The sequence below is a fragment of the Panulirus ornatus genome, chromosome 29, assembly GCF_036320965.1.
Source record: "Panulirus ornatus isolate Po-2019 chromosome 29, ASM3632096v1, whole genome shotgun sequence".
Classification (NCBI taxonomy): Eukaryota; Metazoa; Arthropoda; class Malacostraca; order Decapoda; family Palinuridae; genus Panulirus; species Panulirus ornatus.
In genome coordinates this window covers 11,422,581-11,440,077 of record NC_092252.1, presented here as the reverse complement: position 1 = coordinate 11,440,077, position 17,497 = coordinate 11,422,581, and the positions used below count along the sequence as shown (strand labels likewise).

At 43.9% G+C, this 17,497-nt stretch overlaps 2 protein-coding genes across 2 annotated transcripts; both read right to left on the bottom strand.

Annotated features, from left to right (window-relative positions):
• Positions 1 to 4,655: 4,655 nt before the first annotated feature.
• On the bottom strand, positions 4,656 to 5,929 carry LOC139758099 (uncharacterized). Its single transcript, XM_071679186.1, has 4 exons — positions 5,834 to 5,929; positions 5,574 to 5,666; positions 5,305 to 5,442; positions 4,656 to 5,044 (listed from the first exon to the last, which is right to left on the bottom strand). The coding sequence occupies exons 1-4, from the start codon at positions 5,849 to 5,851 to the stop codon at positions 4,793 to 4,795; spliced, it is 501 nt and encodes a 166-aa protein (XP_071535287.1). The 5' UTR covers positions 5,852 to 5,929; the 3' UTR covers positions 4,656 to 4,792.
• Positions 5,930 to 8,509: 2,580 nt separating this feature from the next.
• Positions 8,510 to 10,064, bottom strand: LOC139758098 (uncharacterized). The gene is made up of 4 exons (XM_071679185.1): positions 9,887 to 10,064; positions 9,627 to 9,722; positions 9,391 to 9,528; positions 8,510 to 9,172 (listed from the first exon to the last, which is right to left on the bottom strand). The coding sequence occupies exons 1-4, from the start codon at positions 9,896 to 9,898 to the stop codon at positions 8,657 to 8,659; spliced, it is 762 nt and encodes a 253-aa protein (XP_071535286.1). The 5' UTR covers positions 9,899 to 10,064; the 3' UTR covers positions 8,510 to 8,656.
• Positions 10,065 to 17,497: the final 7,433 nt, after the last annotated feature.

The following is a 17,497-nucleotide window of genomic DNA, read 5'->3' as shown; positions in this document are numbered from 1 at the left end:
TCAAGACGTCCGACTCCCTTCCTTCCTCCCATCCTGCATTTGTTTTGGGTGCATGTAATGCTACTTGTTACACTCCGAACTTCTTTTTTTTTTTCTTTGCGATAATTATATCGTATCTCCTTCAGTTTTTTGACCCGGGTTTGTGAGGTGCATATCAGATTGGACACCAGTTTAAGGTCGGAGTCGACTCGCGGGACTGTATGTGCATAGGGTTCTCTACCGTATTGCTTAATTTGCTTTGTTTTTTTATCTTACTGATTGTTGATGAGTTAAGTGGCCTGAAGAAGCGATACCTTTTACGTGTTTTTTTTTATCAAATATTTTTTTTACAACTATTTCGTAAACTTTGTAAATTGTCATATCTAAGATAATATTGAGATCATTTTTAGGATTACATGTTCGGGATATGATGGTTCAACTGTTCATAACCTGTACTGTTGAAGTGTAAGTTTATAATAAGGTAAATAGGATTTTTATATCAGAACTAACATTGATATATTTTTTATTTCAAATTCAAACTGGTCAGTAGGATTTTTATATCAGAACAAACATTGATATATTTTTTATTTCAAATTCAAACTGGTCAGTAGGATTTTTATATCAGAACGAACATTGATATATTTTTTTATTTCAAATTCAAACTGGTCAGTAGGATTTTTATATCAGAACGAACATTGATATATTTTTTTATTTCAAATTTAGACTGGTCATGACTTTTGTTATGTTTTAAACTTCTAAATTGGTCTGATTGGTCTGGCCACTCATTATGTGGGTCGTCTTCTCAGGTTAATGAGACAGTTGGCCCACATGTAATACTTGGCCCAGCTCTCCGATCAGAAGGTTAATCAGATTCCGTTGTTGTTGGTCAGAATTTGTGAAAGTATTTCTCTCGCTCTCTCTCTCTCTCTCTCTCTCTCTCTCTCTCTCTCTCTCTCTCTCTCTCTCTCTCTCTCTCTCTCTCTCGGTCTGGACCGAAGACAGTACAGTCACCACTGGATTCTCCAGCATCAAGTTTTCTGTCACAGGCTTTTGCTAAATTATACAGGTTTTTTGGTCGAGCCTTCGCGATATTTCCAAATGAAATGGGAATTTAACTCTTGATTGAAATTTTAGGGGCCCGAGTTGCGTGTTCATCTGAACACCATATATTCTATTTTGATGTTTTGGTGGGCGTTGATCGAGTGTTGTGAAGTCATGGTTAACAATAACCCAGGTCCGAAGGAGGAGGCACGTGTGCTTCAGGACATGAAGATCATAACTCGCCTTGAACTATAGTTTCCGATCACAAGTTTTACTTGATGGTGTCGGGTATTGATCCTACTTTGCGAGAGTCTAAGGCATCCGTCACCTGCTGTTGTCGTCGTACCCTGCATTGTTATTCTCGGGGGAACAGATGGATCAGGTTCACCCCGTCCGTATTTCTTCGTCCTTGCCTCCTCCACGAGCTGAGAGGGGGTCTTTCCTCGCTCATCTTCAGTATCCACGAGTCTGTGAGGCACCGATCGTTGTACCGGAGCATTGGAGCCACGATGATGGAGCCGGATTATATGCATGTGAGGAAGTCATTCACGTACGTGGATCCCATACTGATGTCATGATGGCCTGTGTTGAATCATGGTGGTGGTTGTGCGTGGAAATGTCCACGTTGATGCATGCATGTGGCGTGTTTGTTTTTTTTTTTTTGCTTGCATTTTCTTTTGCTGTAGCTATTTTTTTTTTTATAGTTTAATTGATTTACATTTTCATCATGTTTCCATTCCCTTTTACACGTTGGACTCTTTTATGTATAGTTTAGATACTCTGGTCGTAGAGTATTCATTGCAGTCTGGGTTTTGACGGAAGATGATGTAGGTTTTACACATTTTATTGTATTAATGAAACTCTGAGAGTTTTGTTATTCCTTCGTGTTTGAAAACAGACAGACAGATCATAGCATGAAAAGAATGAAACCTGTTAGAAAGGATGTAAAGTAGTGCTTTTTTAGAGCAATGCATAGAGTAATAGTTGAATAGAAGACTTATGAGATTGTGAATGCAGACAGCATACAGAAGTTTGAAAAAGATTTTTTTTTGACTGAGAAAGATCAAGGGATGTTGACCCCACTAGTGCAGAACTCCCTTCCCTCGTACAGTACAAACAGGTAATAACACCGCACTCATGTATATTGCAGAGTTGTCCCCGCTCCTACCAGAGTCGTGGGCCTTGTGTTAAGTTGTCACAGGTAAACGTGGACACTTCCACAGCAGGGTGCTCCCCCTCCCCAAGGCACATGCTGAGGTGCCAACCTCCTCCAAAAGTTCCTGGCTTTCACACGAGGACCGTGCACTTTAGGCAACTTCGGCAGTGCTGGTCACCTCCACACCAAGGCCCCAGAGTTGCATGGAGGTGACAGTAGCGGAATTCGGTCACTCTTCTTAACGCAACAGCCCCCTCCCCGAACCTTTCGAGCAATGTCATTGCCAGAGATGGTCACTGGCGCGCGCGTTCAGGTACTAAGCGTACTTTGCCTTCATAAACACAGTCCTGCTCCGAGGTGATCACCGTCATTCTCCGGCGCTTGCGAGAAGTCACTCTCAGGAGTCGGTCACCATCGCTTCCGTTCACCGCGCTGATGTCCGAGTCACTTTCACAGCAATCACTGTCATGGCCAGGCACACGGGCCTTGTTAACCCATCGCTCGGGGGGATGTCATGATGGAGGATGTCGCTCACAGTATGGAGACTACGTAATGTATACATGAAGCCTGGCTGAGTGGACTTGGTGTACAGAAACTTCCTTTTTTTTTTTGAGGAGAACCTTTTCCCTTGTTATTATCGGACCTTGTTCTTCCCAGAGCAGAGCCTTTCTCCCCCTGGCATTTAGAACCTTCGTGCGTTGCGCATTGAAGGTTCTTTACATTTTGCACAGAGAGCCTTTTTGCCTTTGTGCAGTATAATTCATGTATTGCCATACAGAACTGGAACTATATAACATGGGAGTCTTTCAGCTCTGGACTGAAGCTTTTTATCATGCTCTTTGTAGGCCCTGCCTGTATAGATCACTGCAGTATTCACTTAGTGACAAAAATCATGGAGATTGCAGCTCCCAACCTTTTTTTTTTTTCACTTTTTATTTTTTGGCGTATGTTGTAACATGCGATATAGCTTCATTTGAATATTCTCTTATTTTGTGCAGTGTGAAATAACAAGAGAGAGCGAGAGTTGTGTGAACATCGTCTCTATTTTAGAAGAATTTACGAGTGTCTGATTAACGTTCTTGTGGACGTCATAACATTTCTTTAACCCTTCATCTACGATGACTTTAGTGTGATGACCGAAGTCGTCGCGCCCAAGGGTTCTTCACGTCATCGTACTCAAGGGGTCAAGCCCTTAACAGAGGGGTTAAGGCGTCGTACGCCTGGGTTTCAAGTCCTTTCCCTACGGTTTGAGGCATCATGCCTTTAGGGTTTAAGATGACTCACCCAAGGGTTTAAGGTGACACACCCAAGGGTTTAAGGTGACACACCCAAGGGTTTAAGGTGACACACCCAAGGGTTTAAGGTGACACACCCCAGGGTTTAGGGTGTCACACCCCAGGGTTTAGGGTGTCACACCCCAGGGTTTAGGGTGTCACACCAAAGGGTTTAAGGTGTCATACTCAAGGAGTTGATTCGTCGTAGACAAGGAGTTCAGGCGTAGTACTCATGGGGGGTTTAAGGTGTAGTACCCAGAACATTAACTCATCTTACTCACCGGGTTGTCCTCTTAATCAATAGGTTTTGTCCATACTCGTGGGGTTAAGTTCTTGCACTCGTGGGGTTAAGATAACGTACTCAGGAGGTTGAGGTATCGTACTCTGTACCGTAAGTACTTGCACTCAGCAAGTTAAGCCGTCATCCTGAAGAGGTTAAAAGCCATCGTTGGCAAGAGGTTTAGTCGTCGTCGTCAAAAGATTAATGTAATCGTATTCAAGAGGTTAAGTTGTCGTCCTCAAGAGTGCAAGTCGTCTTTCTTAAGAGGTTAAGTCGTCTTCCTCAAGAGGTTGTCGTCTTACTCGTGAGGTTGTCTCGTCTTACTCATGAGGTTAAGTTGTCGTCCTCACGAGGTTATGTAGTCTTACTCATGAGGTTAAGTTGTCGTACTCAAGAGGTTATGTCGTCTTACTCATGAGGTTAGATTGTCGTACTCAAGAGGGTAAGCTGTCGTACTCGAGAGGGTAAGCTGTCGTGCTCGAGAGGGTAAGTTGTCGTTCTCGAGAGGGTAAGTTTGTCGTCCTCGAGAGGTACTCCAGGGATTAAGAGCTGTGACACGCAGTTATTTCGCTATTTATAATCAATAGATATAATTGTTGCATGACCCTTAGGTTTTTACGTGTTGGCTGGGTAATAGGACATGTTGGCAACGTGGATATTGATAATTAGTGTATTATGACCACATATTTTTAGTAAGTAGAACCTTTGATTAAATAGCTGTACCTCTGATGGAGTCAGTGAAGTTCCATGGTGTTATAGACATTTTTATCGTGTAATTTTCAGCATCATTTTCGGATTTTTGGCTGAATAGTCCAGTCGCATTTGGCTGTTAGAATGGAAAACATTCCGAATGTTTTCTCTCTTCATTAGAATATCATGAGAGCCTTAATGTTGCATGTGATTCGTATCTTAAAGAAAAAAAAGATTCATGATTTATTATCGTGAAAATCATATAAGTGGGTCACATATAGCTATGTGTCCGTTGCAAAGCTTTTATTTACTATATACAGCCACTGAAAACTGGGTAAGTGTGGAGGTCTGTTTTTCTACATGGCAAGGGTCCTAATGGTATGATGGCTTGGGCTGGTATGATGGTCGAGGCTGGTATGATGGCCTGGGCTGGTATGAAGGCTTGGGCTGGTACGAAGGCCTGGGTTGGTATGATGGCCTGGGTTGGTATGAAGGCTTGGGCTGGTATGATCCATGCTGGGGCTTGAAGGTGACGGGAGGACCGTACTCGTGGGGGTACTGGGCCTCACCGTAGTAGCTGACCTCAGCCTGGTAGCCGTTGTAGTGGTCGGCCACGTAGTTTACCTGTCGGAGGTTGGACGTAGCAACAGTAAGGTCAATCAGAGGTTGTAGTTATAACATTTTTATGCATAGAAGATGAAGAGTTGCTGCTGAATGAGTGCGATTCAGGAGACGAGAGGGATTGTATTTATGCATATTTCTTTAAAAACGTAATGATTGTGTACCACACCAGTCAAGCTTAGTTGTACCACACCAGTCAAGCTTAATCTTAGTTGCCCTATGTATTCCTGATAACGTATTCACAGCACTTTGCGTCAGCTTACCGTCTGCTTGCGTCCGTCGGGGAGCTGGACGGTGTAGGAACCTGTGACGGTGTTTCCGTCAGAATCCTCGTTGTGGCCATAGTCGTTGCCGGCGTACTCGTCCTTCACGTCGTACTGGAAGCTGTACGGCATGCCATCCTGTAGGGTAATGTGGTAGGCCTTAGAGTTACGTGAGATGAATGTTAGTTTTTGGGGGTTTTTTTACGTGTCGTTTGGTGCAGTATCGTACCGTCAGATGAAAAGGGAAATAGATGTGACGTCAGACTGACCTGTTTGTAACTGGGCTGGTGACCTGGGGCAGCGTAGGGGTCAGACGGGAGGGCAAGAGCTCCAGCCACCATCAGCATCAACACCAGCGCCTCCTGGGGACGACAGAACAAATTTCATTTTACCTCTCCTGACGATTATATACGTAAATCAAATATTTTTTTTCAATAGATGGCGATACTCTGTGTGTTTTTTTTTTTACACTATTTTTCTTTTTTTTTTTTAATGCAATCCAGAAATGTACGTGTAGACAGAACATCACCTTCGTCGTCGTCATCATCCTGGTTGGTCGTAGTTGATGGGTGGGGAGGTGGAAGAGTGACTGATGTTCTGTGGGCGCTGATTCTGCCTTATATAGGGATGCTGTTGGTCGTCCTTGGCGGGGAGACCTGTGGACGGTTAGCACGCTGCAGGTGGTGAGGTCGCACACAGCCACGGGGAGCCAAATCTTGCTGAGAAACTTATGATGAAATTGTTTAACATGTAAGTCTTGTGTGTGTGTTTGTTCAGCTTTCGTAGTGCGTGACATGACCAAAGGCCGTGCGAAACTTAGATGAAATCCTTCTCATATCTGTATTGTTCTTAATTAGTATATGTTGGATGTCGACGTCCGTTTTCTTTTCATGATTGCAAGTTTCCTTCAGCAGCAAATGAAAGTGTTTCAGTTTCATTATTGATTAGCATTTGAGGATGACGAATGGCAAGAGACGAATGTGATTGAGAGAGAGAGAGAGAGAGAGAGAGAGAGAGAGAGAGAGAGAGAGAGAGAGAGAGAGAGAGAGTCATCCATATCAAGCACTGCCAGGGTTGATGGTTTATGGTTATGAAGCGTTGCAGGTTCACAAGTAGTATGATGTATAATGAAACTCGGAAGTTGAGAAATGGGTGTGGCAGACCCATTACTGTAACTCACGGTGATTTTATGGGCAGTTTGAATAATTATGTTAGATGAAAATGGAAAGTTAGGCGGGACTCAGAAGTCGAAAAGAATTGCAAACTACAGACGATAAAGATCGGTGCTGAAGTATGGCATGTCTCTTTCATGGGGAATCGCCATTTGGAGACATCTCTTTGTCGAATGACGATTGGTCATATGTGTTGACCCGTGGTGGTCACTGAATGGATAGGAAAACCTTTGTTGCACCTACAACTGTAATGTTACGTTGTAATACGTCATATGTGGAGTATGAATTGTCAAGCACCAAGAGTACGTATTCATCAGACTTCATACATACTTCAAGTAAACCTGTTCCATATATGTGGGCCTTAAACGAATGTTAGATATTTCTTCACTTGGTCTTTTCATCTCCGTCTTATCCTCTCTCTCTCCAATAACCCAGTTAAAAGAGAAGTTAGAGGCGTTTTCGAGGATGTGTGTATGTATGGTATGTGTGTTGGTTTATGTAGTGGGTATGTGTGAGGATGTACGTATGGTTTATATGAAGAGAATATACGTGTGTGGTAGGTTTGAACTTTCATGTAGGTGTGTGGGGATGTGTAAGGTAAGTACGAGGGTTTGTGTAGGAGGTGTGTATGTATGGTATGTGTGAAGGTACCTGTTGGCAGTATGTGTAGCAGTGCGAGTGAGGAAGTGTATAGCTCGGGAAAGAGGTGTTTATTTAAGGTATGTGTTTAGGTATGCCTCTTAAAAGCAGGTTCAGAAATGTGAAGAGATTATGGTGACTTAAGCTGTCCTGCTAGAGGTATCTGTCGATGGTGTTCACCACCCGAATTGTACAGTACCTTCTCCCTTTTGTTATAAAGTCACACGTGTATCACACACTCCGCATTGGAAGGATTGCTGGTGGCTTCCTGTACCATTTTAAGGTTGGAGTACGAGTCGGCGGCAGTGGAGTAGCTGTTGTAGGTTGCTGGCAGTCGAGTTTTGTGAGTTTGTTGGGCAGTAGGGAGGCAGGATGGTGACTGATGTAGGTATGGGAGTGTATGGGATTATGATGGAGTGCTGGACAGTGGTGGAACTCAAGTGTCATCATCCTTATGGAAGCACGAGGATCAAAACAATGCTAACACGGTTCCCCAGAATCTAACCTCTCTCGAATCGCTTTATGGTCCGATTATAAGGTACATGTGGATGTCCAGACTGTGGTGTTGGCCCTTCTGGTGACGGGATTTCACCAGTGATCAGTGTAACTCGCCCCTGGTGTGTTTCCTCTCACGATCTCGACGTGGTGCTTAGACCACTGGTTTCATTTATCTTGTTGGTACCTGCTACGTACAAGGTCATCGTAGCCATCATGGAAGGTGTCCCTTGCTTGGTATAGTCTACGTAAGAGAACAGCCTTTGGCCCGATTTTGAAAGATAAGGATCCGTATCGGTCGTCTTGCTTTGCACCAGGCGCGATGTTCCTGGAATTGAATAATAGTTTCGGAAAGATTTGCGTCTTTTTTGATGATAAGACGATCAGACCAGGAGGTCTTACCGTCAGGATATCGACTATGGCTCGAACTTCCTCGGTGTTATCGGTGTTTTATCAGCGTGTACCCCATCCAGCGTGTATCCCTTCCAGCGTACACTGTACCTCATCCAGCGTGTACTCCATCCAGCGTGTATCCCATCCAGCGTGTACCCTGTCCAGCGTGTTCCTCGTCCAGCGTGTACCCCGTCCAGCGTGTATCCCATCCAGCGTGTAACCCGTCCAGCGTGTACCCCGTCTTGCGTGTACCTCGTCCAGCGTGTATCCCGTCCAGGGTGTATCCCATCCAGCGTGTACCCCGTCCAGCGTGTATCCCGTCCAGCGTGTACCCCCATCCAGCGTGTAGCCCATCCAGCGTATACCCCATCCCTGCTTTGCTCCTAGTTGAGGATGCGATCGATCTGCAGCGGTAAATTTCTTGTCACCCGGACCAGCCGATGTACTTCTGAGGTATTAGGATATGACACGTTGATATATTCGGTGGTTGAGAAAAAAAAAAAAAAACTGAAATATGCATTAGGGTTTATTTTGGATATTACATATACAACTGGATGGAAATGCATTACATTTGTTTTAGTTAGTCCACTCCTGTGTATGATAACTGAATGTGGTTGACAAGATTACCATTGATGTGAGGGTTTGGGTTAGTATTAGGGTTTGGGTTTGTATGAGGGTGGGGGATGGTATGAAGGCTTGGGCTGGTATGTTGGCTTGGGTTGGTATGATGGCTTGGGTTGGTATGATGGCCTGGGTTGGTATGATGGCCTGGGTTGGTATGATGGCCTTGGCTGGTATGATGGCCTCGGTTGGTATGATGGCTTGGGCTGGTATGATGGCTTGGGCTGGTATGAAGGCTTGGGTTGGTACGAAGGCCTGGGTTGGTATGATGGCCTCGGTTGGTATGATGGCTTGGGCTGGTATGATGGCTTGGGCTGGTATGATGGCCTGGGTTGGTATGATGGCTTGGGCTGGTATGATTGCCTCGGTTGGTATGATGGCTTGGGCTGGTATGAAGGCTTGGGTTGGTACGAAGGCTTAGGGTGGTAAGAATCCTGGTACTGAGACTTGAAGGTGACGGGGGGACCGTACTCGTGAGAGTACTGAGCCTCACCGTCGTAGTTGACCTCAGCCTGGAACCCGTTGTAGTGGTCGGCTGCGTACGTCACCTGTCGTGGGTTTTTACATTGGCAAGTGAATTCGTGGTCGTTAAGAGAGGATTTATGCTACTTTGCGATGGGTTGAATTTACTACAGGGTTAAAGACTACATAAGAAAAACCTACAGTGCCTGACCTGAAAGTGAAGGATCAATGAACAGTCTTGACGCTAGTACGGAAGTATTGACTTCGGTGCTTTGGCAACATTTGTAGATTGGCGTCAGCTTACCGTCTGCTTGCGTCCGTCGGGGAGCTGGACGGTGTAGGAACCTGTGACGGTGTTTCCGTCAGAATCCTCGCTATGGCCATAGTCGTTGCCGGCGTACTCGTCCTTCACGTCGTACTGGAAGCTGTACGGCATGCCATCCTGAAGAGTTTGGGTGTCGTATAGCTCAAATACACATTAGTAATTTATATAGTATTCGCGTCCGATGTGTTAGACGTGCCTGTGACTTTAGGACTGACCTGTTTGCCGCCGGGGTGTTGATATGGGGCAGCGTAGGCGTCAGACGGGAGGGCTAGAGCCACGCCGACCAACACCACCACCAGCACCAGGGACGTCTGGAGACGGAACAGAATTTTTGGTTACCTTCTCGAGACGATAGATTTTACATCAACTTTTTTTTTTTTTTTGCGACACAATAATTGTATTACTGTTGTCTTGACCGATCTTGTAAAACTGTAGATATGAAAACTAAACACCAGTAGAGACAACAAAACATCACCTTCGTGATCATACTGATTGCGAGTGGTTGATGTGTGTAGGCAGAGGAGCGAGTGATGGCCAGAAGATCCTGTCGCCGCTTTATATAGTGATGCTGTTGTTGGTCCGTGACGGAAACCTGTTGACGGCAAGCACGCTGAAGGTGGCGAAGTCGCAAGAGTCACACACACACACACACACACAGAGGGAGCCAAATCTCACTGAGTATCCGTGATGAGGTTACTCAAACCTTTGTTTGTTTAGCTTTCGCAGCGCTAAGAATAACCAAAGCGACATGAAGATACTGATGAAAATATTTCAGTTGTCAACTTCTGAAGTTATTTTGACTGATGTGTTTCGTTCCGATGTTTGAGACTGGCAGGTTTCTTTCCTGCAATCGTTCTGATCTTGGTCCAGCTCCTAATACTATGTGAAATACAGTGGACAGTGGGACTGAACTATGTATTAAGAGTAGAGCACCCAGACAGGCATATGTATATCGTACACATTTATAGAAGGTTTAAGGACTGGAGGTTGAAGTGTTTGAGAGAGCGTTAGAAAGTGCTTACCAGTTGTTGACACAAAGGTCATGAAGGAAGAATTATTATGACAACGTTGGACGTGAGAGGAGTCTTTGAGGACGGCGTGTTACGTGACAGGAATGCACGGGAGGGAAGCACACGGCTTTAACAGTAGCTCAGCCAGTAGCATTGACGGAGAGGTTTAACCTTCATCTGTCTTTCGGGGAGGAAGCTTCCTTGGTAGGTGCTATTTGAAATGTCGACCTGTGAAAGTTAGTGTTGTAGGGTAGCGTAGCCACATAGCTGAAAGGACTGGAAATGCGAGTATAAGGTAGCTGGAAGAGGAGGAGGATGTCGGGAAGGTAGATGGATGCGTGAGGACGAAGGCGAAGGGAGGTGGGAAGGGAGGATGGTGAGTGTAGGAAATGTGGGGGGGAGGACGATGACGAAGGGTAGGGATGTGGCACCTACCTACCTACCTAACTATGAAGAGATCATGCCGAAGTTGCAGGGCAAACGCAGAGTGAGGGTTCGCATTTGACGGCGAAAAACAACTTACGGTTCAGGACGCAGGCGCTTAACGTACCCTCGTACACGAATTTGTGCGTAAGATGTAGATTGCAGTAGCCTTCGACCTGCATCGAAATATATACAAAACACCGCCATAGGTCATTAATGGATTTGATAGCAAAAGAGGAGTTATCTAGTGAAGGGCACCATAGGATGGTACTTCAAAAACAAGTCGTCGAGATTGCCCAGACTCAATGCAGCGACTGTTAAGGAAGGAAGTTTGATGTAAGGTTATATTTCTGTGAATTTTGTCTTCCCAGAGATTACGAGTTTGACTTCTTTTTTTTTTTTTGGAAAACGAAACTGCTGTCCTTAGGGTTTCACAAAGGACGAGGTTTATAGTAGAAATACAAGAACACTGTGAAGAAGTTGTATTGGACGTGTTGCTACGCGAGGACTGAAGATCAGAAAAAGCTTTGGTGATCATTGGCAAAGTAATTTGTGATTTTAAGAAGACTGGAATGTCATTGCAATATCTCTGTGTGTGCACTGTCGAGGAAAAGACTGCAGTAACTCAGAACTAGAAACACCGACATTCTGAAACGAATGCAGCGTATCTTCCAACAAACCCATCATCACATCACATCACACCAAGCGCATCTTCATCACATCACACCAAGCGCATCTTCACCCCTCGGAGACCTAGAATCACTTCACCCTCTACAGACTCATCTTCATTTCACGCTCGACAAACTCATCATCTATACACACTCGACCTGTATGGGCGAGGGTGAGGGGGTGGTGATCATCTTCACAAGGAAAACATAAGGGAGAAACTGAGCAAGAATTTCTATATATCCTCCTCCTACAAAGGCAGGTAATAACATGGTTGGATGGACAGAAGAAAACCTGCGGGAGATTAATAGTAGAAATTTCAGCGTGGGTCACGTGATGTATTTTAGATTGTGATGATGCGTAATCGCTTACAAAAGTAGGGAGATAGATAGATAGATAGAGGGAGGGAGAGAAAAATGTTGCAAAACTTGATAGATAGAGGGAGGGAGAGAAATACGTTGCAAATATGTTGCAAAACATGATAGTAGTGGTAGTGTATGGTAATGAAATGCTTTAACACAGGATGCTAAAGGCTGATGTGTTAGTGCAGTGTGATACATGGCCTTTGGATGGAATAGATGTCTACGTGGGATTGGGTAATGAAGGATTGATTAGAAGAGTGTGAGCGACGTGACTTTGGAGTGTGGAGGGAGACTGCGAGAGGGTAAGGATTTTCTATATAGGTACATATATGTAGAGGACACAGTTAGTGGTATGTGAGCGAGTCTGTGTTGGGAGCGCATGTGGGTTTATTATGTGTGAGCGGTGCCTCACAGAAGAAAGTGTAGGGACGTATTCCAGATTGTGGTAGGTGAAGCATCCCGCACTGTTGCGGAAGGTGGCGTGTACGACTTAGGTGGACACAGTCGTAGTCTGAAGTCCGGGGACACGCTAAGCGTAAGCTTAAAGTCCTTGTCGCCGCCTGGGCGAAGCTGTACAGTACCTTTGCCAGTCGCGATGGAGGTCGGTATAATAGCTTTAGACTTCCACGTACTCCCCAGAGAGAGTTCAGCCCGACCCCGCAGGAGGGTTGATATGTATACATTGCAGACCCTTGATGTTAACACGGCTCCAGAATTATGCAACACGCGAGATACCCTTTAGCATTTCGGTTAACGTTACATCATTTTCCTGATTTAATGTATCGTAATTTTCTTTCGTCCTTTTTTGTGAAAATTGTTTTTTTTTTTCTCAGGTTTGTTGATCTTTTTTTTGTAGATCATCATTGATAATCATTGATCGAAGCTTTTTCTGTAGATCATCATAGCCATTAGGTGGAAAAAGCGTAGTGGAAACGCGCGACTACTGAATGATTATCTTCGTGAACATATGGCCATCACCGCGTTATCTGTGTCCATGCTCGGGAAATCGAATCAGGCAACGAAAGATTTTTATCCCATTTGCTCGCAGGGCAATTTCCAGGTGCAGAAATTTGTGTTCGTTTTTTTGTTTTGTTTTTGTTTGCTTTTGAATAATGTCGGGAACTCTGTGTGACTTACGTCAGGATATACCTGCCCCAGGACGTAATATACAGGTTGTGTTGATATTCACGATACCTTTAACATTTGATGGTCGCCTCCTGATGATCTTCGTTTTGCTGTCTGGCAGAAATTGCAACAACCGCCTTAAAATGAAATCCTTTTTTTGTGTGTGTGTGTGTGTGTGTGCTCATTTTAAGTTGTGTTGTTTTTTCAGAGTCCACACGTCTTCTTACATGGTGTTGGTCAGGTCACGCATCACAGTGGAATTATAACAGGTTCTCTCACACCTTCCACTCCGTTGCCCTCCTGTGGCTGCCCGTTCTCTCAACTGGTCGTCTGCCTTTACCCCCGATTTTTCTCTTCCTTACCTGAATCACTCTCTCTCTCCCCCCCACCCCCCCCCCAAGCCAAAGTCCTTACATTCTCCTAACACACACACACACACACACACACACACACACACACTCTCTCTCTCTCTCTCTCTCTCTCTCTCTCTCTCTCTCTCTCTCTCTCTCTCTCTCTCTCTCTCTCTCTCTCTCTCTCTCAAACACCTCCCATGTATTCACTCTTGGACATCCATTGATATTTACTTGCCTCACTCTTTCTTCTGTACTGTGCGTATTCCCTTTACCTGCTTTTGTCTTGCGCGTCTGGTTTCCGCCAACCCTCTCTCTCCGCCCACACCAGTTTGTTCATTTCAGATCGGTAACTACGGTATTAGACCAGCTGGGAATGACGACTTTTTCTCTGTTGTATCAAAGTTAAAATGAATACAGTTGATTAAGATTTTTTTTGTAATAGTTCTCAACATGGAGAGCGCGATTTGGGCAGATATCATTGTGTTCAAAAGAGGGATTAATGCCAGGCATTTTGGATGTTTATTGGACGAAAAAACAGATTGCAGAGCAGTCGTGGCTGGTGGCAGGTGAAACTTGTGTATATGACGAGAATGGGTCGTAGAGTTCAGTCAGGCGGGTTGGATATTTCCGAAGTGGATGTGGCGTAAGGAGGAGGATGGAGACTGATTGTAAACCATGGGAGGATATGGTGTTATGAAAGGGTGCTCGATAGAAACCGGTGGTCCGAGGTGGACTGGACGTGTGGAGAGTGTGGATGTAGAGAGGTGAGGAGGAGGAAGCAGGGGTGTCTTGGGTGTTTGTTTACATTGAGAACAGGCTTCACAGCTGTTGGTATTACCAGTAACTTCTGGTGTATCACCTAGTGCTCTGCTGCATTTTGATGGGATGAGTTTGCTATGAGGACACAAAGCACTGATCAAAAATATGATAACCATAGAGGAAAAATCAATGACAGTTAAGATTATACGTCGATTCATATTTTATTTCTTTCTTAGACTTTCTAAGTCGGCATGTAACTTATAGTTTACGGACACTACTTACCGTGTGCTTTCGTTCATCGGGGCGCAGAACAGTTTAAGAAACCCTCGTGACACTTGTCTCCGTCAGATTCCTCGGTTTTGGCTAGCGAACTGTCCTTTACGGCCTACCATCCTGTGACGAGATGTGACAGGCCTGAAGTTTACACGAGCAGTAATAATGTATTTAATTTGGTTGTTAATGATTGCCGCATTACTAGGTTAACATGCATAAAGTTCCAATGACTTCTTATGTACATGGATGATGTTTTGTCTTCGCTAATGGCAGACGATGTATATATCATTTTCGACTGTGTTTGTAGTCGAACTGGTGACTCTGGCCAGCTTAAAGGGGGCGCCAGAAAGTGCGGCGAGAGCCACGCCCAACAGCACCATGACTACGGCTGCCTGTGGGAGGTTCATGAATATTTACGGCAAACATCGAGTTTTGTGTGATCATGGTCAAAAACTTAATAGACCCGGCAGGCGCACAGTGCATTCATCACCTTGGCGATGACAAGTGATGCGGAAACGTGTTTGTTGTGGAGGCTATTGGAATAGCCCTAATATCGTGATGTGGTGTTACCCGGTCGACCTTGGTGGGGGATTGTTTGAAGGCAAGCACACCTGCAGATGCCACGCGGGCTGAGCGCCGCGGGGAGCGGGAGTCTTTGGAAGCTAAATGTAGGTCGTCATGCGTGCGCCATCTACCATGTTTGTGGACTGTTTTTTTTTTGACTCGTTCCCCTTCGTTTACGGTTGTTGTGTTGCATGCTGGTGTGAGCTGCGTTGCCTTCATCTGTCATAAATATTAACGGTCATTTAAAGGTACTTTGCTATCAAGTTGTACGTTAATTCTTCCTATTATTGTTAGTATAATAATACATAGTATCATTGATGTGTGTTAGGCTGTTTAATGATATAATTTGATTTCCTTTCACAGCGTAAGAATACGTCAGAATATGTCATCTAGTATGGAAATGATGCACAGTTTAGATGGCAAGGTCCTGTATGGTGTCAGAATGAACCCTTGCTTTTGGGATATGTGTTGTTGTGGTTCATACTGAGTATTCAATCTTATCCTATAATATTGATCACATCTTCTGGAATGTTTACATACGATCCTTCTCTCCCAGAGCCACAAGGTTTTTACTCTTTTTTTTTTAATATATGATTAATACAGGAATTTTACCACTAAGGCATCGCATATAGGAAAGCCTTAGTGGACGAAACCTTAAGTCATATCGTATGTTTACATGCCGCCCTCTGGTGTAAATAGGTAGACTGAGAACTGATCAACGGGTTTTCACAGGTTAGGTTTCATCTTGTGTATATTAATAACACCACAACATATGTATGGAGAACAGTTGATGATAACTCCCACTAATGAGGATATTAAGCAGCGCCTCTTTCATCATAACCCAGAAGTGTCCTTGTCTCAAAAGACGAGCTCGGGCATTTCGCTGTATCTGAGGATGGCCACAGTTTCCATGGGGAGAAGATAATCGCTTATGACAAAGAGAATGTTACACACATTCAGTGTGTGTGTGTTGTGTGTCTGTGTGTGTTGTGTGTTGTGTGTGTGTGTGTGTGTGTGTGTACAAAAAAATTAAATAAATGTTTCATTTTAATTCATTCAAAGCTGAGTAGAGCTGATTACAGGGAACAAGTACTGTACTTAGTAATACAGCTTAAATAAAGTACTTTTTTACCCTGTCATTCATCATCTGAGGATTTTTTCTCTTTTCCCCGACGTGTACGAAGGATCCAGGAAGATCAGGGGGTTTTAATGTGCTTATATATATATATATATATATATATATATATATATATATATATATATATATATGGGTATGTTTGAAGGAATAGTAGTTCCAACAATGTTGTATGGTTGCGAGGCGTGGGCTATGGATAGAGTTGTGCGTAGGAGGATGGATGTGCTGGAAATGAGATGTTTGAGGACAATGTGTGGTGTGAGGTGGTTTGATCGAGTAAGTAACGTAAGGGTAAGAGAGATGTGTGGAAATAAAAAGAGCGTGGTTGAGAGAGCAGAAGAGGGTGTTTTGAAATGGTTTGGGCACATGGAGAGAATGAGTGAGGAAAGATTGACCAAGAGGATATATGTGTCGGAGGTGGAGGGAACGAGGAGAAGAGGGAGACCAAATTGGAGGTGGAAAGATGGAGTGAAAAGGATTTTGTGTGATCGGGGCCTGAACATGCAGGAGGGTGAAAGGAGGGCAAGGAATAGAGTGAATTGGAGCGATGTGGTATACAGGGGTTGACGTGCTGTCAGTGGATTGAATCAAGGCATGTGAAGCGTCTGGGGTAAACCATGGAAAGCTGTGTAGGTATGTATATTTGCGTGTGTGGACGTGTGTATGTACATGTGTATGGGGGGGGTTGGGCCATTTCTTTCGTCTGTTTCCTTGCGCTACCTCGCAAACGCGGGAGACAGCGACAAAGTATAAAAAAAAAAAAAAAAAAAAAAAAAAAAAATATATATATATATATATATATATATATATATATATATATATATATATATATATATATGTGTGTGTGTGTGTTTGTGTGTGTGTGTGTGTGTGTGTGTGTGTTCATTATGGCTGTAATGTGAAGTAAACTGAAGGTAGATGGTTCTCAGCACCAACTCGTCCATTTTTTTGTACTTTAGGAGATTACTGTCCACTACATAGATATGAATTCAAACTTCTCCTGTGTGCATATGAAAGGATTTAATTCAGACTATGCATTTTGTTCCCTGCTTATTGTAGACATGCATTTGACACTCTGGTGTTCATAAGTGAATTCAGACAGAAGTTATTCTGTGTTGAACGATTGTTTTTTTCAGCAGTATCGCTAAATACAGTACCTGCTATGTGTAATCAGCTCTCCTCACGATTTTGAGTTAATTGCAGTGAAACTTTTATATTTTTTTTAACAAACACATTGTCATAAAAGATTTTTTTTTTTTCCCTAAACAAAAATTATCATACGTTAAAGGTAAATACACTTTGCAGGCCTTTATTGCCACTAATAAACAAAATGTATCTATGCTTTTAAAATAATCGGCAGAGTATTGTAATCACAATTACCCTTAATTACACGTGTTAACAATTACGTTTTGCAGT